Source organism: Microtus oregoni, unplaced genomic scaffold (assembly GCF_018167655.1).
Source record: "Microtus oregoni isolate MIOR12 unplaced genomic scaffold, Mior012 000091F_ref0000469, whole genome shotgun sequence".
Classification (NCBI taxonomy): domain Eukaryota; kingdom Metazoa; phylum Chordata; class Mammalia; order Rodentia; family Cricetidae; genus Microtus; species Microtus oregoni.
The window spans coordinates 1,849,434-1,872,037 of NW_024544600.1; the positions used below are offsets into that span (position 1 = coordinate 1,849,434).

The 22,604-nt window shown below is 45.1% G+C and overlaps 1 protein-coding gene across 1 annotated transcript; it reads right to left on the bottom strand.

The window, feature by feature from the left end:
• Positions 1–13,262: 13,262 nt before the first annotated feature.
• On the bottom strand, positions 13,263–19,381 carry Krt12 (keratin 12). Its single transcript, XM_041643976.1, has 8 exons — positions 18,860–19,381; positions 17,915–17,997; positions 16,720–16,876; positions 15,668–15,829; positions 15,454–15,579; positions 15,098–15,318; positions 13,963–14,039; positions 13,263–13,360 (listed from the first exon to the last, which is right to left on the bottom strand). Exons 1-8 carry the CDS (start codon positions 19,376–19,378, stop codon positions 13,263–13,265), a joined length of 1,443 nt encoding a protein of 480 aa, XP_041499910.1. The 5' UTR covers positions 19,379–19,381.
• Positions 19,382–22,604: the final 3,223 nt, after the last annotated feature.

The window sequence follows — 22,604 nt, forward strand, 5'->3', positions numbered from 1 at the left end:
TCCCCCCTTTTCAGTTTGTGGTATTATCTTAAGGAATACTTTTTGGAGAAGTGTGTGCTGTGTTTAATCCCATTGTGCCCATCTCCAGAGCAACACTGCAGCCCTCTGAAATACAATTCAAAACAGTGTCTCTCATTTTCTTATCTAAACCTGTGGAAATTATTTAAATGTAATGAGCATTAGGAACATACACACAACCCCCCACTTCGGGGCGTGGCTCCAGGGTGGCTCACGTGTCTTGATCGCATTTGTAATAGGAATTTGCTTTACTCGCTTGCTTGGTTCACCCTTTTTTCTTGGGTGTGGGGCCCAAGTTTGTCACTCAGGCTTCTCTGATTGGGGTGCTGATTAAGTAGCTGGCTCTTATGCTGCAATTATCTTCCTCTTCAATTAAAATCGCATTTCTTTATTGCAACACAGCCGTTGCAAAATCTAGTAACACACATTGGGTATTTGTTTCGCTCCAAACAAACTTTCCCTGAGTTTTCATATTCTGGCCTTTTGAGTTGCTCAGTTGTTAGACATTGCTGTTCCCCTTACTAGGCAGGACACTCTTCCCAACATGCTTGATCGGTAGGTACTGTATAACATGATTAATTTGGCCAGCCCTTTGCTGTAGAGCGCTATACAGTCATCTGCTGTAGAGTAGTGATTAAAACATTATGATTGTTCCCAGATTTTATAATTTGGGGTGACTCATCCACTAGAGCCGTACATATATGACAGCCTAATTGGTACTAAGATGAAAAATTCAATCAGCATAAGCTTTTATTGGAAAATATGCCAAATGACAGACTAAATAGTTTTCACTGGACTTTAGCCAATATTGTTCTCTGACCAAAAAAAAAAAAAAACAAAAAAAACCAACCTGTTTTTGATTGATGGATTGATTTGGGGAATTGTACATGGTATGTATGGGGGAACCGAGCCCCAAATTCACTTTCCTGTGAGTTTTTAATGGCATGGAAACGATGGGTCAAGCTCATGTGATATTCCTAAATATCACCCCACTTCACATGTGTGCCCACCTTCTCCCGGATGCTGCATTAAGAGCTGGGGATTTGTTTCTAGATGGCCAGCGTTGCATGACGTTACCTTTGGGTTGGCTTCAAGGGCAGAATCATGCCGTTTTCAGGAAGACGGGTGGTACGGGAGGCCGGCATGCCAAGCGACATAAGTCAGACTAGAAAGACGGATACTTCATGTTTCTGTCATATGCCAAATCTATACTGAAAGAGTACAAGGATTGCTTGGGAAGAGGAAGAGGGTCTAGAGGAGTGGAAGGGAGATAAGAGAACATGAGCAGATATGTGAGTATGAACAAAAGTTGTTTATGTAGGTATGAAAATTTCATAATGAAGTCCATTACATACACTTGATGCATGCTAATAAAAACCTTACAGAATTGGTGGCAGCTTCACGGATTGAGCCTGGGATGCTATTCTGAGCTATCTGTCTGTGTCTTGTGTCTGTGCTGTGACATGCTGTTTGTCACTGTGGCTTTGGCGGTGCGGTGCTTCAGCTTTATGCTTTCTGGTGAATACAGCTCTAGACATTTGAGTCTGTTATGTGTCTGGATGAATTCAGAGACTGTTTTCTCTAGTCCCCTGGAAGACTTCATTGGAATGTTGTTGGGGATGGCATGGCATATCTAATCATCTGACTCCCTGAAATAAGAAACTATTCAAGTAAATGCTGGCATATTTTTAAAAACTCATTTTTTTTTTGGGCTGGAGGGATGACTCAGCAGTAAAGATCCCTGGCTATTCTTCCAGAGGACTTGGGTTCAGTTCCTGGCACCCACATGGTGGCCCATGACCATTTATAACTCCAGTCCCAGGGGATCCGATGCTGTCTACTGGTCTCCATGTGCACCAGGCACACACGTGACATAAATCATTTTGATTAAGAATTCATCTTCTATGACTGAAGTCTGGTTTGCAATGGCCAAAGAACTTGGGGTTCTTATGGGTCAGATGCTTTGGGTTCATTTTGCCCATTGCCTTGCATCCCACACCATACAGGGAAATGCTACATAGTGTTTTATGGTCCTCTGTAGCATCCTGTCTACATCTTTTCTCCTGGGCAGGTTACATTATGCCTCAAGGTAAGATGACCGGCAGTCATGTCTGTGGCTGCTCACAGTTGCCTCCGTAAAGCCAGATCGATATTAGTTTGAGAGAAAAGCAAATTTTAGAAGACCCCAATGATAAGGGCTGAGAGACACACGTTCTGTTTCGATCTAGAATATAGGACTATTCTGATATTAAAATCATGTTTTTTTCCCTCCTTTCCTATAAACCTAGTCTTCTGCCAGTTACTTTAGGAGAATTCTTTTATACCCATAGTTAGCTGATTGTACTCTCTACGGATGAGTTAGGAAATGCCAATATTGCTTCTGTAAGTGGATGTCTATGGACATATTGTTACCTGATAAACACTGAGTAAAAAAAATTATTTTGTCAGAACAACTTCTGATATTCTTAATATGCATAGGAATAAAATCTTCAGGTTGATTTCCTTAGAAAACGGCATGAGCTCAAAGCCTATCTGTTGAAACTGAAGAGCGCTTTCGTCTGAACCGCCAGGCGCTGAGCCACGTGATTTCTGTCCGTAAGCTTGTGAAATGACCAAGCTCAGGTTTCCGTGCTGTCTGTAAGTTTTTGGTGAAAATATTCGCCGAATCCAACGACTATCCCGGTAAAATGAAAACACCTGTTTCAGTGCTTTTCCTCTGCCACAGTCAATCAAACCCTTTCATTAAGAATTAAAAGCAAGGGCCGGGTGGTGGCGGCGCACGCCTTTAATCCCAGCACTCGGGAGGTAGAAGCTGGAGATCTCTGTGAATTTGAGGCCAGCCTGGTCTACAAAATGAGTTCTAGGACAGCTAGAGCTACACAGAGACCCTATCTCGAATCCTCCCCAGCCCCCAAAAAGAATTCAGAGCAAAATAAGAGTAGTTAATTCCCGGGCGGACTGAGCATATTTAAACAGAGTGATAACAGATAATAGATCCAGGTGGAATATTTTCAGGGCATCCTCTCCTCCTCTGTGTTGGAAACTGTTTCGCTGTTGTGTCTCGATAAGCGTGGGTTGGCCTGTTCAGTGCCATCATAGAGGAGTGGTGGAAAACTGCCAAGTAAACACAGCCGCTGTGAGTTCACGATCCCCGTAGCTCTGTTCGGCGGACGGCACATTTGGAGACATCCCCTCCAGCTCTTACATTCCTTATGCCGCTTCTTCTGTAATGAATGGCTCCTGAGCCTTGGTGGTGGGGTTCGTATGTCCCATCCAGAGCACTTGGTCTCTTGATGTCAGCACATTGACCAGTCAGGCATCTGCACCGACTGCTGTCTGTTGTAAAAAGACACCTCTCTGACCAAGGTTGAGAGCCGCTCAGGTCTCAGGCCAGCCGATGATCTGATGGATATTTCCGGAAAACAGCACCTGGGTTTATATAACAAATGTTTATTGAACACTTTTAACCTGGTAACCGCATGCTAAGTACTCGAGCTGCCTAGAGAGCGACATGGGCGTTACAGCTTTCATTCAGTATTTGGACACTTGTACACTCACCTCTATCCAACAAGTATGGTCACCTCCTGCAGCGGGCTAAATGTGATGTTTTATTCACTGTTCTGGATGCCTGGTATTGTGTGCATATTTGTACAAGTGTGTAAATTCTTGTTCATGTGAGTGTGTGTGTGTGTGTGTGCGCGCGCACATGGACATCTTGCTTTTGAGACACCGTTTCTTACTGGAAGTGAAGTATCTTGTATGATAGAGCTGTGCTTTTTTCTCTTAAAGATTTATTTTTATTTGTGTGTATGGTTGTGTGAGTGTATATGCACAATGAGTGTAGGTGTCCTTGGAGGCCAGAAGAGGGCAGCATATCCCCTGGATTGAAAACTGACATCCCTCCCCCCTTCTTAAAGAACTTGCTTATATTATTTCAAATGTCACACAAATAAATACAGAACTGTGAACTGTGCTAGGAGGTAAAGGGGGAAAATGCAATATATTATGTGTTTATACTTCTAACAAGAGAGGCAGATTTGGTTAATGGTGGTTGGGGGCAGTATTTCCAGGAGAGGTGACCTTTGAGCAGACCTCACTGATGAGTAGGGGTTAGTTTGACTGTGGTCAGGCAGGAAATACCCTCTCGGGAAAGGGAATGTCTAAAAGGAAGCTGAGTGGGAAGAAGTGGGTTAAATTTTACTAGATTGGCGTAATCCCTGTGTGTATATGTATGTGTATGTATATCATCATATCATGTGCGCAGCTTGAATACGCACGTGTGTGTATTGTAAAGTCACACCACACAAGGCCAGCAGGACTGGTGAAGACGGAAGAGAGTCACAGTTTGAGGAAAGTCAGAGTTGGCTGCATTTTTGGTATTTATTCCAAACTTCTGAAGAGCTTTGAGCAATGTGGTGACGAGATTAGCTCTGTGAGGGGAGAACAGAAAGGGGTGGGTACAAGTGGAAGCTGTGTGGGCTTGTGATGGTCAAGGCACTGGAGGAAAACAGCCAGATCAAGGCATTTAGGAGACACAGAGGCAAATATGCCCATGATGAGCTTACTGAACTGTTGAGTAGAGAAATCCAGAAATCTTTAGTTTCAGGGGGTATGGAGCTTGATCTAGGTAAGAAGCCTCAACAGAAGGATTTTTAGAGCAACATCGATGGGACAATACTTTTTCCCAGATTGCTTAGCTCAAGCTCAATTTCACTGAAATATAAGAATTTGTTAAAATCATGTTTTCTTGTTTGATGTTTTGTCGGAGCCAATCAAGCACAAGTTTAATAACCATTAAAGACACTTACATAATTGTGATTCAGAGCTAAATTGTCATGATAGCATAAAAGGTTTGTCTATGTGTATATGCCACAACATATAATATACAGCACACATATGTTTTAGGATGCACAGCATGTATTTTTGGAGCTCAGTTTTGCACGATTAAGTTTTGAGGGCACCAATACTTTGGAAAATGCAGCTTCAATGTGCCCAATGAAAAGGCATCCAGATCTTTGAATAAAGGCCCTTTTATATAACAGCACAACAATAAAATATCTCCTGTCTAAACTTTAGAGACAAATAATTGTGTCACTTGCTATTTCAGTGGCTGTTGGGAAATACAACCTGACATGTACTGTCCCTTCACTCCTCAGAAGCGTTCCCCTGTCATGCAACTGCTCTCTGTGTACCCTCAAGGTGACAGGGAGTCATGGCAGTCATGACTAATGCGCACATGGGCTCTCCTCCCTGTTGAGCCATTCCTTCCCCTTGAGCGACTCTCAGGCTGCTGCTGGCCGGCCTTCAACTTCCCAGCTCCCTCACTCTGCAAGCTGTGCAAACACCGTCCAAGGTCACACCAGGGAGAGAGCTGCCACTGCGGATGCCAGTGGGGAGCCCAGTCATGTTTTCCTACTGTCCTGGCCCCTCAGCCTTGGAACAGCCAAGAACAGGAAGGTTAGACGCCATTGCTGTATTTTTAATGTATGACCTGGCTGGCGAATTCTGATCAGTGTGGGTGGGATTCTGCAGATTGTGTTCCAGGGTTATCTCTTGATTGGATGTTGACTGCCTATGTTTTTTTTTTTTTAACTGATAAAAATTCATCTGCCAGCTTACCCAGCTGTTATTTGATAAGATAGGACATTTTAACATCAGGATTACTCTGTTGTCCAGAATCAGCCCATAAGACAGCTTAGAATAGATGTCCCCCAAACGTAAAGTGTGCTGGAAGTACTTACATATAATGTAAAATGGCATAAAATATTTAAGAGTCTTGCAGCATTAAAAAACATGCCCCAGGAATATCTGTTTAATAGTTGCTCCTTTTAAAGCCAATAAAAAAGGCGTGAGGACCGTCATATCTTCCGCACAAGTGCCTCCTCCTCACGCCTTTGTTAAACAATCATGCATCTTATCTGGGGAACTGTAACAACAATGAAGTCATACTCCATCTGCAGCAAGCTGATAAGGAAAGCAATGTATGGTCTGCATAAATCATGTAGCTGCATTTAGGTCATACAGTACTAGTAGATTGACACTATTATATTCGCAGATATGTGATGGTGAATAAATCTGTTGGATTAATATGCAAATATAGAAATACATAATGCTATATAAAACAATACCAATGGGATATTTCTTAAAAATAAAAGTTACACTCGAACTGCTTTAAACATTCTATTTGTAGCCTGTAAACTTGAAAAGCGAAATTGCACCCTTAAGTGATTCCTTAAAATCCCTCAGTAGTTCCCAGTAAATGAAATATTTCAAAACACGTACACTTTCCTTGGTAGAAACTTCATGTTTATGAAACTGTAGGTGGTGGGTCCCAACGAGCAGGCTGACCAGCCTCAGTCATAGTGTCCTGTGTGTGTGGCGTTTCCCACCATTCCGAATGCTGAACTCCAATGAATATCACGATATCATGGCCATCTTTTTGTAATAGGTGAGCCAGCTCAAGCAGAGTAACTTTCTCAAGAGGACAATCACTGAGTCTGAAGTCTGAGTCTGAGCAGAGTCTGAAATCCCACCTGCTCTCAGTGTTAGAGCCCGCCACCCTTTGTGAATTGTTTCATTTAAACAAAGGTCTGCTTCGACATCATGCATTTGTTTCCATGATTTTGAGGAAGAAAACAGCATCCCGGGAGTTAAGAATGTATGTATAGGGGCCGTGGAGCTAGCTTAGCGGGAAAGGACTTGCTGCAGAAGCATGAGGACATGAGCGTGGGTCCCCAGCACCTATGTTAAAAGCAAACATACAAAGCTGCATGTGGCATCCTGCACATGTAAGCCCCAATGCCTAGCTCCAGTTTCAGCATAGAGACCTTGTCTCAAAAATAGTAATAATAAGCATAAAAAAATAAGGTGGACAGAGAATGGTAAAGGAAGACATCCGATGGCAACCTCTGACCTCTGTACAACGCATAATGACATGTGCACACACACAGGTGCACGCGCACACAGAACATATGTGTAACACAACAATGACATCTTTTTGCAACTAAGATTCACAGTTGAATTTTAAGGAAGACCCGAGTACAGAAATTATTTCTGAGATTCTCTATGCCCATACTTTTGCTTTCTATGCAGCTTGCATATCTACCCTGAGTTTTGCAAACACACCATTGCATGCCTGCAAAGCTGTGGGTTTATTCATGACTTTATTGTAAGTTGTACTGCGAACTCTGGTGTCACAAGAGTGAAGCCTTGGGCATGCTAAGGTTCCCTTGGTCTGTTTTATAGGTGGCAGGGGGTTTCTGGGTAGAGCTCCTCTCCTTCAGCTTGGAGAGCTGCCGTCTTACAGTGCTGAAGGGGTTTGCCACTCACGAAACTCTTGCAGGGAATTGGCTTCTCTGACGCTGAAGGTCTCCTGCCATCCAGGGAGGAGGGTAGGGTTGATCCCCTGCCTGTGTATCAGGTGAGAACTATTTCAGATGAATGCTTGCGCATTTCTTTCCCGTCTTTCAAATCATCTAGCAGTGCCTATGAAGGGCTGGAAAAGAATAGGGGCCAAGGGGACCATATGCAAATTAGCTGATGTTTTGAGTCGCAGAGTGACTTTGTGTTTAATTTCCTAACTGATGATGACGGACATTGAGTTAGTGCTGCGAGTGAGTTAACTTCTTCAATTCTTATAATTGTGTGAGGTAGGTGCTTCATTTTTTTCCTGGGAGTGGGGATTGAACCCAGGGCCTAAGACGACTATGCAATAACTCTCCTACTCTGTGACACGCCCAGCTTGGTAGGCACTGATTTACCATGAGTTTACAGATGAGAGTGGTAAATAAAACTACTAGCAAACGAGAGCTGGAGCGCGTCTGGACCACCAGCCTTTGACTCTGCCCTGACCCACTGTGCACAGTGGGGGGAGCAGGTGCCCGAGAGCTCTCTGAGGATGTGCATGAGGAAGCCCGGGCTTGTGCCATAATGTTCCACTTCCCTGGCAATTTAACAGTCAGTGCTCAGAGCAGGCACCGACTCATTCAGACATCCCCCTGCTGATTCCACATGGCCCCATGATTCCACTGCAGCGTCATCGTAGAGGCAAAGCAACCCTGTCCCGATAGTATCATTTTAAGATCGTCTTTGCGGAGATCTACATACAAAGCAATGGACCTACTCAAAGCTCACAGCTTGAAGAGCCCTGAGGATTAGCTACACCCGTGTCACCATCCCCACAGTCAGCAGGTCCTTCAATTCCCCAGAAGGCCAGTTCATTTATTCTCCCTCACCCTCTATGCCAGGGGGCCACTGACCAGCTGTCACTGAAGAGGAGGCTTGTTTGCCCTAAAGTTTCACATAAGTGGGATCACAGAGATGTATTCTCTTGTGCCTGGCTTCCTTAGCTTAGCCACTAGACTGACCTCAAACTCCTGGACTGAAATGATCCTCCTGTCTCAGCTTTCTGCGTAGCTGGGACTCTGGTTGCATGTCCCATGTCCTCGCTTTCCACGGGGTTTCTGTATCGGCATTTCTGTGCTTTATAAACTGATGGGCTGCGTTCTAGTGTGTGGACTTTATCAGGTGATTAGGGATAGGACCATGAAGTTTGATCTTAATGACCTTTTCTTGATATGTTGCTAAATGGTGCAGCCACAGCTTTTGGAACCAGCTGCAGTGATGAAAAGATACAAACAGCTGGATTTTTATTTGATTTTGAGTTTATGATACTAATCTCTCTCTCTCTCTCTCTCTCTCTCTAAGGTGTGTGCACACATATGTTGTACAGATGCATGAGCCTGTAGAGGTCAAGGGTCAGCATTAGATGCAGTTCCTCAGGCTCTATCCCCCTTGCTTCTTGAGACAGGGTCTCTCTTTCGGCTGAGGCTCACCATTAATTTAGGGCTGGCTGACCAGTGAGCCCCAAAGATCCACATGTCTCAGCCTCTGAGATTCTGGGAGTCAGACTTAGGACCTCATGCTTATATGGCAAATACTTTACTGATTGAGCCATCTCTCCAGCCCATGATATTAATCTTAATAACATTTAAACGTATATTTATGTCTAACATTTAAGAAACATTTACCCTACTGAAGATCATTTACTCAGCTGTATGAATACATTTTCATTTTATTCGATATTTGAGTACATTTTGAAGAGCTCAAGATGATCTGATTGCCTGCCTGGTATTCGAAACATTGATTACTAACTTCGTTTTCCCTAAGTGGTCTAGGAGACCTGTGGGAGAGTGATTACTGGTTAAATAAGGCAGTCTTATCTTACTAAGTTGATAGTGAATAGAAATATTTTCTTCTTCCTCCTCCACCTCTTGTTCCTCTTCTTGCCTTCCTTCTTCTTTTCTAATAAATCTGATATTCTTATCTCAAATGATTTGAACAAAGGAGGTAGTTTTTAAAGGTCCTTTTCTGAAGTTCCAGCAGGTGGCGCTCTACACACGCTGAAAGGAATCTTGCTTTGCATCCTAAGGGTTTGTGTTGGGATTAAAGAGTCCTGGCCTTCAGCTGTTCTTCCCTCCTAGAACCTTCTAATTAAAGTTACTAGAAGCTGTGCCTAGCTTAGAGGATCAGAGGATGGGATTTTCACCTGTTGGCCATTGACTGCAGTGTATTTAAGCCTACATGGTGCTATTAAAGAGGGGCTTTGGTATCAGTGTTAAAAGGTCTGCGAGTCTGTCTGTCTCTGCGTCTGTGTTCTCAACCTCCAGCCCCTTGCCCAAAGCTCGCGAACTGGGGTCTAGCGCATAGAGCGCAGACCAGGGCCCGCAGTGAGCAGAAGTTTGTTTCTGGGTGGTTTCCCTTCTGTTAACCTTTCCTCAACCACATTTGTTTGGATGACTAAAATCTATTTTGTCCTTGATTATTAGAGCAATACGCTTGCTTGCTAAGCTTTTAAGACATACACAGAAGGAATAATAGAGCATACTTGTGAAGGCCCTTGCTAGTCCTGAGAGATTGTTGTAACAAATCAGTATACACTGCATCTTCCAGGCCCTTCTTTAGCTTAGACAAAACAATAATCACATATATAAACAAGAACTTAAATTTGCAAAATTTTAGAGCTTAACGTAATTTTAAAGAAGATGCTTGGCTTTTGCGGTTTGATCTCTTAGCCCCTCCCCCCACCCCCCCACCCCCCCATGTTCCAGAGATTTATTTCCCCTAAGGACATTTTTCACAACTGTGTCTTGCAGAGTCCAGGCGTTTCATAGCTGTGCTGAACCAGGGACCGTGGTCTGGTGGTAGGAGCTGGACTCTCGTGAGGTCATTGTTGTGGCCCAAAAGTTTGTATTTAAAACCTAGTTGGTAGTTGGTTCCATCACAAAGTGGGACACTTGGGAGGTTCTAATGGCAGAGCCCTCGCAGATAGAACCAGTGACTTATGGAACAGAGGTCCCAGGGAGTGGCTTCCATCCTCTACAATGTGCCCAGGCCGTGGGCCCTGAGCAGACACCCAGTCAGCCTGTTGAACCAAGAGAAAGCAGCTTCTGTTATTTATGCTCCCTTCCCGTGGTCTAAAGCATGTTGTCACAGCCGTCCAAGGGGGCTAGGCTGCGTGCTGTGCTAGCAGCCTCTCTTGCCAGTGAGGATGCGAATTTCAGACTTCCTACACCAGGTAGAGACTGGAGAATATCCCAGAGATAGCGTGATAAAAAGACTGGGATTTGGAACCTGCTGCCCTTCCATGAAATCCCAGCCATGGGAGCCTCAGTGGGAGAATGTGTGAAATGGCCATTTTTAGACAACTGCCCTCCCTTGTAGCATAACCTTGTAGGCGTCTGACATTCCCCGAGACCAAAGCACAGCAAACAGCATTTTGATCCCTATATATTATATTCATTGACCACATTCACTTCCATGGCTGCCGCCTATCGCCACCTCCCTCCTTCTGCCAAGACAGCTTCGTACTATTTAGGTTAGGGTTAGAGTTAAGTTCAATGTTGGGAAGAGTTAGGATTCTGTTGAGTAATATTAGGGGCTGGGGTTGTCCTTGGAGGTCCTGTTCTATCACTTTCTTCCACATGTGTGTCAGGAGGTGAGGCTGCCTGAGGTCATGATGGAGGCCACCCCAAGAACTAATAGAAGTATAGATAACAGTTGAAAACACAGGGCTAGATGAGGTTAACCAGGGAGTGGGTGTAGAGGGAAGATGGGAGGATGGAGCCCAAGGTTCATAGGGAAAAACCCTATGAGGAAGCTTCCAGAGGGAGTGGTATTCTCTGAGTCACATTGCAGGACTGGTGGGGGCATTTCCAAAGGGAGGGAAGGCTGAGAAACCAAGCTATCTCAGGAATGACCATTAGGTTTGCATTGATCATACCCCTTTGAGATCCTTCAAGTCTATTATCGCTGGGCTAGTCAGATGGGGGCTGAGGATCTTGCTCAGGAGTAGACCTAGGACCTCTCTTTCGGTCTGAAAGGTCAGGATCAACTATGACAGGTGCTGGAAGAGAATACTAAACACAGAGAGATGCGTGCACGCTAGAGGAGGATGAACAAAGGATCTGAAGCCACTTGAACAGTAAGAGGAAGATGACTTCAGGAAACTGAACACTGAAGCCAACCAGCCAGAAAATGGGGTAACCCTCCGAGGTTTTTCTCAGCTGTAGAAATCTTCCAGGCTTCCTCTCTCCTCTGCCCACTTCGTTATTCCTTACTCATCTTCCCCTGGGTTTCTCTATCCCATTTTGCTTCCAGAGAGTGGACAATAAAGGGACACACACATTGAGCACTTTGAGGCTGGGCGCACAGCTCAGTAGTAGATCCATCCTGAGATGCTGAGCATTGCAACAAAGAAAACATGCTATCCCCTCCTCTGCCTCAAGTGGGTGCTGTCTAGCGCCAACACTCTCTAGGTTCCTGTTGGTTTATGTAGACTGAACTGGGGAGATGGTACAAGGGGTAAAAACAGCCTTTGCTCTGCAAGCATAAGGAGTTGCGTTAGAATCCCCAGCACACACATGAGAAGCAGGCCAGACAACATATAATCCCTGCGCTGTGAGCCAGGGAACTCCCTGGCCAGCCCACCTAGCTTCATGAGAGGGCTTGTCTCAAGAGGAAGAGCGACAGTGAAGGAGTCCAATGTTCTGCTCTGGCCTCCACATCCATGGCTGAGGATGCGTGCACCTGCAAGGTCATGTGCACACGTGGAGACAGAGACAAGCAGAGAGGAGCTGCTCAAGATTACGTAACAGAACTAGGATTGGAACCCAGTCTGACTTTGGAGTCCTGGGTCTTCCTCACTGAATCCCACCCTGTTTTCGTTCAGGACCTTTGATAACCTAGGTCAAACCATCATTTACTCTGGTTTAGACTTTGGTTACCTTCTATCTCAACCCAGAACCTGACTTCTGTCATTGGCTTTGGCTCTGACTCTCTCTCATAAAAAGCCCCACCCTAGGCCTTGCCACTCCCAGACAGGAGAAAGGAGAACCAAGCAAGGGAGGTCTCCACCCTTGGATCTTGTTACAGGTATACCCTCTGTTCTTTTCTCTCTCCACCACCTGGTTGGCTTCTGAATAAAACATTTAGCTGCCCCGAAAGAACTTGAACTTCTCCCATGTATCCTTGGGACTTCTGTGAGCCCTTTGTCCAGGTGTCACCATGCCTGGTAGATGTCTACCTCTGCCCTCGGACAAGGACCAAGTCTTCTTTATCGTTGATTCTCCAATCTTTCATTCGACAGGGGACTCATTAAGGGTGGAATTAAGTGTATAGAGACTCATTGTCTGTATGAATTAAGACCCTAGAAAACGAATCGAACAACTGTCCTCTCCTACAGTGGAAACTCTAAAATTCCAGCAACCTCAGTGGGCTGGCACAGAGGACAGCCCCTTAAAATAATCTTAATCTCCAACCTCATTATTTTTTGGTCTGAGTGCTTGTGCCTATGCCCTTGACACTACTGTTGCAATCAAGGAAGCACACACTTCATTTTATTGCCATTAATCTTTAATCAAAGTTAGCTCTGTTAAAACAATGCTATTCCATCAAAGCTCTTGGATGAAACAAATGGTCCAGGGGACCAGAAAACAGAACCTACTGGAAAGACTCCTGAAGGAGCCCAGGAAGGTGTAAAGGTGTAAGGTGAATGAACAATAAAGATCAACACAGCCATGGGGACTTGTAATTGGATCCTGTTTCAAACATGCTAACAAGACCCAACCTGAACAGAGAATCCAAAGAAGGGGAAATCGGCCAAAACAGATGCGGCATTAACGTAGCATATAAAGCAAGAACTTCTAACTGTAAACTTTGCATTCCTAAGGAGCCGGCGTGAGGTCTTACATTGCTTCTTCAAGTTCCTGAACTTGGGATGAGACCACTTCGCCATTCACTATCTCCTGCACAACTGTCTTGATTTTCCGAGTTTTATTTGGGTCTAAAGGTGAAACACAGAAAAAGGGGGTAATGATTATTACGAACCAATTATCAACCCAAAGTTTACTCTCGTTCAGTCTAAGCTTTTCTTCAAACTTAGACTTTCAGAAGTGACTTCTATTCCAAACCCAATGAGTTTTATTTAGTGGAAATTCATTCATTCAATACTGTCTTGTGCACAAATCAAGATACCCAATCTCTCCCTCCATCTCTCTGTTTCCCTCTTCCTTTCTTTTTCTTTCAGCTCAGGGTCTTGCTAAGTAGCTCGAGCTGGCCTGGAGCTCACTGTCCTCTTTTGTTCAGTCATCTAAGAGCTGGAATGGCAGGCAAGCACCACCAGGCCTGGAGCATTTCAAAGCATTTCCGAAGTATGTGTGTGGTGCCCACCACACCTTCCTGGAGTGGATTCCCCTGACTTAGCCTGCTGAGAGGTTTAATAAGCTACCCACTGCTCACTTCGCTTCAGGAAAGACTCTGATGTGTCCCCTGCTCAGAACACAACTACATCAGAAGTTAATTCTACTCAACCCTTAGTGAGATCTCACAGTTCAGTCCTTAATGAGTGGGATTCTGACTTGTTTTGAATGATTCTTATCTCTGTACCTTTCGAGGAGTCCACTGATGGTGCCTGACTCTGAGGTTTGGAGACAGCGAGGGATGAACTTTCCTCAAAACCGTCGCTGTAAAGAAAACAAAGGCGGGGCTCGTGAGATTGCTGGGAAAGGAGAATCTGCTGTTGGAGTTTAAACATTAAGGATGTCTATGCCACTATGCAGAAAATAGAGATGCTATTACAAGTTTCTTGGCTGAATGATGCACCACGAGGGTAACCAATTGGGCCAACACACAATTGTTTCTAAACCCCCTGCAGTGGGCTGTGAAGGGAGGCAGCGTGGTCTCAGAAATCAGCTTTCTTGATTTACAGTTTGGAGGAGTATTTCCCCTCCACATTAAGCTGCTATTGTTTCTGACAGGCTTGCTACCGTGGGACGGAGGTGGTCCAGATGGATACTATTGATGTGCCGTCCCTAGCATCAGGCCATCAGATGGATCTTTTAGGACATGTAAGTGATGGTTTACAATGTCTTTGCCAATGCAGCATTTTATTAATTAGTTTTGAGTAATAAATGACTAGATAATTTTGTGTAGTATTTAATAAACTCTAGGTATGTGTTTTCTAGATTTGTTGTTTTATCCTTTCTTCCTCCTCTTTAAAAATAATCTTTATGTGTGTGTATGATGTGTGTGTGTTGTGTGTATGTATGTGCATGCACGTTCATGTGTGTAGGTGTAAGGGTGTGTTTGCCACTTCATACATGGATGTCAGCTACACCTCAGGTTGGTCCTGGATTACACCTTGTTTGAGACACACATATTCCTGTCTCCACCTTCCGTCTTCAGTAGGAGGGATGAAATTAGTAGGAGAGATGAAATTCGAGAAATACGTGGGTTTGGGGGTTCTGGCCTCAGTTCTTCACGTTTGCAAACTCTTTACCCTCTGAGCTACTCACCAGCCCACCTCTGCTTCCCGGAGACGGTCTTACTAGATAGATGTAGTCCAGGCTTTTGTTGCCTCAGCCTTCCATGTGCTAGGCTTACTGGCAAGAACTGTTCCCTGTTTAATCTACTACAGACCTCTTTTCCCATTGCAGAAAAAAAAAAAAAAAGCAATCTGCGGCAGGAGTCTACTGCCTATCAGTCCCTGTGATATTTCCAACCTCACTATCTGTCTGCTCACCCATGCGCCTCCCCATCCAGGAGCCGGCGGTAGGTCTCAATCTCCATCTCCAGGCGGGCCTTGACGCCCAGCAGCCGCTGGTGGTCGGCGTTCTGGCGCTCTGCATCCGCCCGCAACTGTTGGAGTTGCTCCTCCAGGTTGCCTATCAGCTGCTGCACCTGAGACAGCTGGCAGCAGTAGCCGCCCTCGGTTTCAGCCAGTGAGTTTTCCAGGGACTTCTTCTGCAAATGGGAAAGAGACAGAACAGTGTGAGGGTCTGAAGACAAGATGACAGCCCACGGTTCCACCTATGGTGGACGTAACATTTTCGTTGGAAGTTAAAGATGTGGCCGTCTCGCCCCCGCGTGTTGTCCTACCATGGCGAGCTGGGATTGAAGTTCAATCTCCAGGTTCTGCACCATGCGCCTCAGGTCGGTGATCTCGCTCTTGCTAGACTGAAGCTGCTCCGTGTTGCTGCTGATCTCTTTCCTGAGCTCCCCGCTCTGCAATAGCCAAGCGGGTGGATGGGTGAGCTCTGTGCTGGCTTAAAGGGCTTTCTGGGAATGCACCAAATCTCTGTCTTGGTGTTACCTTTTCAAGGAACCAGGCCTCTGCGTCTTTCCGATTTTGGTCGGCCATGGTTTCATACTGGGTTCTCATTTCATTGAGGACCTTAGTGAGGTCTATCCCAGGTGCAGCATCCATTTCTACACTGACCTCACCTGGACCACCTGCCTGGAAACTCTGGAGTTCCTAGGGACAGCAAGGGAGAGAGAAGGATGTAGAAGTTCTTGTGACTAGTGGGGTCTCCAGGTACTTTTGCTTTACGGGGTCTCTTCTTCCATGATAATAAAACTTCATTTTTGACTGAGTTGGTATAAAAGCAAAATATTAATGCAAGACACCAGTACGTTTTTAACTTGAAAACCCATTTTTCTTCTGATTAAGAGAAACGAACAGAAACCATGATATTTTCACAGGTTTCTTGAATGACCAAGGGCTCTGTGTTCTGTGCCCGTGGTTCTTGGCTCTGCTTCTTGAACAACCACTTCCTAGAATTAAGGAAAAGAAAGGGACCTGGTGTGCAGGTTGCTCCAGCAACTGCTGCAAAGCTAGGGCTACAAGTGGTACCCGGGCTCATACACTGTTTCACAGTCATGGAGAATCCAGCAGGAACTTCCTTAGAAGGCCATTGCCAGCAACCCTTCCTCCTTTCCATGCCCCAGCCTCGGATGTGCACATCAGAGTTCCATATGATGTCATTCTGGTTACATTTCTCTAGCATATGTGGCATATATATTATCTGCAGACTTTTGTTTCAGTTTTAAAAATTACTCTGTTTAAAATTCCTGCCATTACTTAATGTAAGCAATAGAATCAGACTACTCTTTGCCATCTTGAGTCTAATACTCTAATCTAGTAAACCTTAACAAGCAATACTGTAACACACACACACAAGAAAGAGAGAGGGAGGGAGGGAGGAAGAGAGAGAGAGGGGGAGGGGTGGATGGAGGCTAGGGGGTGCACATACAAGAACACCAAAACTAATAGTCATTTTAACACAGAGGCAATGTATTCGCTAGCTTTGTTAATCCAAAATTGTAATGTTTGGGTCTGGAAGGGAAAAAAAGGCTATTTCTGACCTCCTCATGGTTCTTCTTCATGTAGGCCAGCTCCTCAGTCAGGTTCTCTGTCTGTGCCTCCAGGTCAGCTCTGGCCAGGGTTAACTCGTCCAGCACCCTGCGCAGCCCGTTGATGTCAGCCTCCACAGTCTGGCGCAGGGCCAGCTCATTCTCGTACCTGAAAACCAAGTGCCAACAGTTTAGGTAGTCAGCATTAACACACAGCATTGTCACGGGCCCTGGACATCTTCAGGGCTATTGATGTATGGATCTGTGCACGGAGAGCCAGACACAGGGGCACATATCTGGAGTCCCAGGACTTGGGAAGTGGAGGCAGAAGGGGCACGAGTTCAAAATCATTTCCAGCTACATTGTGAATTCTAGACCAGCCTGAGATGCATGAGACCCTAAAAAGGGGGAGGAAAAATAGTGCCTTAAGAGCGTATGATGCAATTTTTGATTTTGTGACCTTTCTTCTTCATGTGTGTATTATTGCTTACTGCTCATCTTGAGAAGAAGAGAAAAACAAAGACTAACGAGGCACTATCGTTCCCCAACAGTGACTCTTGCATCCCAGGGAGAAGTCTCCCTGTAGTTTGACTTTCTAACAATATCCTAAAACTAGCTGGTGATAACCTAATAGTTACTCTTTTCTTCTTCTTTGTGAGTGGCTTTAAACCTTGATGCTTCGTTAGTAGCTTTTGTTGGGCTTCCACAAGTTCAAGACAATGGTCATTACAACTCCCTGTGGGGGACATTTTGTAATACAGAAAGGAAATTAGTTTGTTTTCCCCCTGTGTAGGAGGGCGAGGCATGGGAAAGGAGTTGGGACATAAAAATAAATGCGTGGTTAAGCTTTCCGTTGTATGTGTCATCAGGGAAACAATTGCTCCGTTTAACCCCTTGGCAAAAAATATTATTAATTCATTTTGATACATTGAAAATTCAGGCTTACACATAGGTACCATTGTCGTGCTGAATTATGAGTCATTACAAAGAGATGGTTCATAGCTCCAGGTGGGAGCTACTTATACTTTAAAGTTGTATAAGGTGAACTGTTGGACTTTCGGTGCTTCTTAAAGGGTCACGTGGATCTGAGAGAGCCCTGGAGGTGAGGAGCGTGTGGACTTGAGCTAACTCCTCTGCCTTCACTGGAGGCAGGAAGTGGGGAGTGGGAGGAAGGATAAGTTGCCTAGCATGGGTGTAACAGACTCACTTCATCCTGAAGTCCTCGGCAGCCAGCCTTGCATTGTCAATCTGCAAGAGGACCTGGGCATTCCCAACGCTGGCAGAAATGATCTGGAAGAGTAACGGGAGACGCATGAAAATGGAGCCCTAAAGTCCTAGTAGTTTCCAAATGTCGTTTTGTACGTAAGAATAAATGGCGATGCTAAAGACTTTTCTCCCTCCGTTCAAACTCCTTATTTTGAAATCAGCTTTTCAAGCAGTAAGCTTCTAGATGGCTTTTCATAATCTTTACTTTTGATTGCTCTTCCCTCCCCACCCCTGCCTTTCCCTCCATCTCCACCTCATCCTTGTTTAAAGTTTTTCAGGCCAGCATCCCCTTCTACTTTCTTATCATATATGTTTTATTACGTCCCCCTTAAGCACCTCCTCCCTACCATGGCTCCTCTCTTGCTTTCTACCTCTGCAGGCACTCCCTGCAACTCAAACATAGAAATCTAAACAGCCCAAACTAGAATCCGCATCTAGAAGAGAACAGATGGCATTTGAGTTTCTGGGCTTCAGTTGCCGCACTCAGTATAAAGTCCTCAGTTCCGATATCCTAAGGCAAAGGCTGTGGATATAGCTTGATGAGAGAAAACTTGGTCACTTGCCCAAAGCCCCATGTTTGTTCCCCAGCACCACAATAAACAAACAAACAAACAAACAAACAACAAAATTCCTGAAAGGGTTCAATACAGCTTCATTTTAAAAGCAAATGTCTTGATAAAATAATGTCTAAAAGTTAAGAAATGTACATTTCTTTTAGGAAGACTGAGGAAGTACAGACATTTTATGATGAACAGAGCTGCACTTCCTGAGAGAAGAAACTTCTCCAAGTACAATCTAGTTAAAAGAAATGTGAGTTAAGAGGATTTATATTCTATAAAATATTGTAATAATTTTTTGAAAAGGTTTCTAAAGCCCTTCCCCTTACCTTGTTCTTTAAGTCTTCAATCAGGGGATAATACTTGCTGTAATCACCCTGGGGCCCAGAGCCTCCAGTCCTTCGTGTTTCATACCACTCTCGAATTTTGCTTTCCAGTTCCGCATTGGCCTCCTCTAGCGCGCGAACCTTGCCCAGGTAGGAAGCTAGTCTATCGTTCAGATTTTGCATTGTTTCTTTTTCAGAACCGGAGAGAAGCCCTCCGTCATTGTCAGAGAGGATACACAGAGACCCACCACCAGAGCTTCTCCCGATTCCCATGCCCAGCCATCCCAAGCCACCTCCCAGAGGTCCACCATAGGCAGTGGCAAACCCTGGTAAGGAGCCTGCACTGGAGCCAAACATGGATGCAGCAGAAATGAGCCCCCCACAGCCAACTCCAAAGCCAGAGGCCATTCCCCCATAGCCACAGGCGATACTAGAAGCAGATGCACCCCAAGGTCTGCCTGCCGCCCCATTCTGTGAGGACGACCTCCTGGACAGTCCAGAGGTGCAGACTGAAAGCGACATGGTGTGGCTGCAGAGGGAGTTTGGCAAGGTGGTGACCCCAGAGAGGCGTAATGCTGGTATACCAGAAGGGTCATGCCTTTATAGGCTGGGAGGTGGGTGTTGCGGTTGAAGCGTTCAATCGCTGCATTCCAGCTAGGGTGCTCACCCCCACCCTAGCTGGCCAGCTCAGTGGGTATGTGATTTTATGCATCATGAAAATTCACTGATATAGCTATAATTGAATGATCATTTCCAGTAGATGTCTGTCACACACACAAGGAGGCTGGGTGGAGCAGCTGGACATCTGTCACCTTCATTGTTTCCTTGCCTGTGTTCTCAGCACTGCCAGCGTCTCCCAGACACCAGGAAGAACTCCAGGACCCTCATGCTTCCGGAGCCTCATGCTTCCTGAAGCGCTTCCCTCCTCTTCCCTGTCTATCTCCTTTGGAAACACAATTTAACCCAGCCAATCAAGCTTGCGGTTCTTTCGGTAGAAACAGTTTCAGGGGCAGCCGAGGAAGGCGGGAAGCAAATACCTTTTCTGGACAGACACTAGAATTTTAGTTTTTAAGGTTATATAAACAGTTGCTCTTAGAATGCTTCACGGTCCTTGTTTTTCTGACCTGGGAAGCAGAGCAGTTGATCATGGGAAAGTGCTGTTTGGAAGTTGAATGTTACAGTTACATCAGAATTGTCCTTAGTCAACCACGGGACTTTTGGCTGGATGTTCACTGCTGTTCCTTCAACAGCACCACCTTTGGGAATTTTGTAATAAGTGTGTTGACTGGATGGATTGTGTGTCACCCAGGTCTTTTCACCATCACCAATATGCACAAAGAAAAAACACTGTCCAGAATAAGAAACGGTAAAGATTCCATGTTTAAGAAGCCAGTGAGCCATGGCAGTTCAGTGCTCGAGGAGGAGGCTGCATTTTTGCAGCATAGAACAACCCATGGGAGACTGGCTTCTTAAAGCTTTGGGAAGCACGATCCTAAGATCGTATCCAGGGGTTGGAGAGAGTAAGAACACTTGCTATTCTTCCAGAGGACCTGGGCTCAGTTTCCTCTACTCACATGGCAACTCACAACTGTCTAATTCCAGCTCCAGGGGATCTAACACTTCCAGTTTCAGTGGGCACCAGCAATCATCTCCACATACCTACCTGCAGACACACACAACCATACATTATTAAAGCTAATAAAAATAATTTTTTAATCTGGTGTCATCATTTTTAAAAACTAACATTGCTGTTACACTTTGATAATAATTTTTGCCTTTAAAACAGGCATGGCTTATACATGGTTATGAAAACAATATTCCAATGGGAAGTGTGTTAACCTGAAAGGTGTTCCTGGAGAGAAAATGTCAATGCCTGGAGGAAACCTATTCGTGAAATTCCAGGGCACGGAGAACTCTTCAGGAATTTAGGTTATGGGCATTTCCAATGGGTGAGAAAGGGAAGGGGTTTCCTGTTACATGCTTCCTTGAGATGATGTCCCAAGTATCTATGTTCCTCATTGTAAAATGATTCTATTCTTGAACTTCAAAAATAACTATCTGCCCCTCTCTATATAGAAAGAATATAATATAATTATATATTATATGTTCTAATATAAAGAAGATATAGGTATAGATAACTGCATTATCTATATTTTTAAACATAATTGGAATTATTATTTAATTAAGATTACATATCTACCAACTATCTGGATATCACCCATGCCTGGTCCATTTTCTCAAAGTCTTACAAAATCAGTATTCAAGATATATTGGATTGATTTCTCGCGTGATAAGTTAAACTGCTGATTCATATTGTGTGTTACAGAATTAGGAAAGTATTGATACACAGACAAGCAACAGAATTCACGAGTGTTAATGGACTCTGGCACAGTAGATGGGGGTGGAGGTCTCACTGTCTGCATCCTAGTGAGAACATTTGCATGTTCCCAGAAGGCTCTGGTGCATGGCTGCCCCAAGCAGAGCACTTAATAGCATCTCTGCCTTTCCTGGGAACCCTGACCCCAAAGAACACTTCTTCCTCTGGCCTTTCTGTCATCAGAGCTGGCCTGGAGGTCGGTACTTGCTTTACAGCGGTAGAGTGCGGATCTGAAGCCTTGATCCCTCCTAATTCAGTATCCATAGCCCCCTAACATCCGGAGAGTATTTCCCTTATCCAGCCTTCTCGGAGGGGAAATCTTTTTTTTTAATTGAGAAAAGGAAAAAAAAAAAAAACCAAGTTTCTGCCTCCTCCCAGCCTCCCATTTCCCTCCCCCTCCTCCCACCCTTCTTCCCCTCCTCCCACCCTTCTCCCCCTCCTCCCACTCTTCTGCCCCTCCCCCCACTCCTCTCCCCCTCCCTCTCCAGTCCAAAGAGCAGTCAGGGTTCCCTGCCCTGTAGTAAGTCCTAGGTCCTCACCCCTCCGTCCATATCTAGGAAGGTGAACATCCAAACTGGCTAGGCTCCCACAAAGCCAGCACATTAAGTAGGATCTAAACCCCGTGCCATTGTCCTTGGCTTCTCATCAGCCCTCATTGTTCGCCATGTTCAGAGAGTCTAGTTTTATCCCATGCTTTTTCAGTCACAGTTCAGCTGGCCTTGGTGAGCTCCCAATAGATCAGCTCCACTGTCTCAGTGGGTGGGTGCACCCCTCGTGGTCCCGACTTCTTTGCTCATGTTCTCCCTTGGAGGGGAAATCTTGAATCTGGAGTCATACCAGGCCACAATTGGAGCTGCCCTTTGGGGGCTGAGGGACAGATGCTGAGGGTCACAGGTGAGCTTCATGGCCGTCCTCCATAAGGAACACCCAGGATCAAATAGACCGACACTCACCTTTTCAAATCCCTTTCCCGGGGTCAGGAATACTGAGCCCATAGTGACATACAATTACAACTCTCCTTCACCTTGTTAAATAAGGAACACAGGCGAGGGATACATTCTGACCTATGCACAGTCATGAAGAACAAGCAGGGCTTCCAAGCACAAGATTTGCAGAAATTATCCATTTACTGTGAACGTGGGAAGGACCAGCAACCTCAGGCAGACAAGGTTTGATGAGAGAATCTGCAACTCACTAGCTTCATTTGTTGGGAGAATGCGAAGGTGTTGATTGGGAATGCCGAGACCTGCAGCCCCAGATGGATGCCTTTCACCAAGGCTTCCTTCATGCTATGTCCCAGGCTTGTGGGCTGAGCTCGTCCTTGTTTGAACTGTTATCAGTGCTCACATTCTTGCTGTTGTGCAGACACTG

What these genes read in the sequence shown, in the direction of transcription:
- Krt12 (XM_041643976.1), bottom strand. Translation starts at nt 19,378, where the DNA reads ATGTCGCTTTCAGTCTGCACCTCTGGACTGTCCAGGAGGTCGTCCTCA. An exon ending in TGAAGAAGAACCATGAGGAG is followed by an intron (nt 15,830 to 16,719) that starts GTCAGAAATAGC and finishes TGCTGTCCCTAG; the next exon opens with GAACTCCAGAGTTTCCAGGC. An exon ending in AGGCCTGGTTCCTTGAAAAG is followed by an intron (nt 15,580 to 15,667) that starts GTAACACCAAGA and finishes TGGCTATTGCAG; the next exon opens with AGCGGGGAGCTCAGGAAAGA.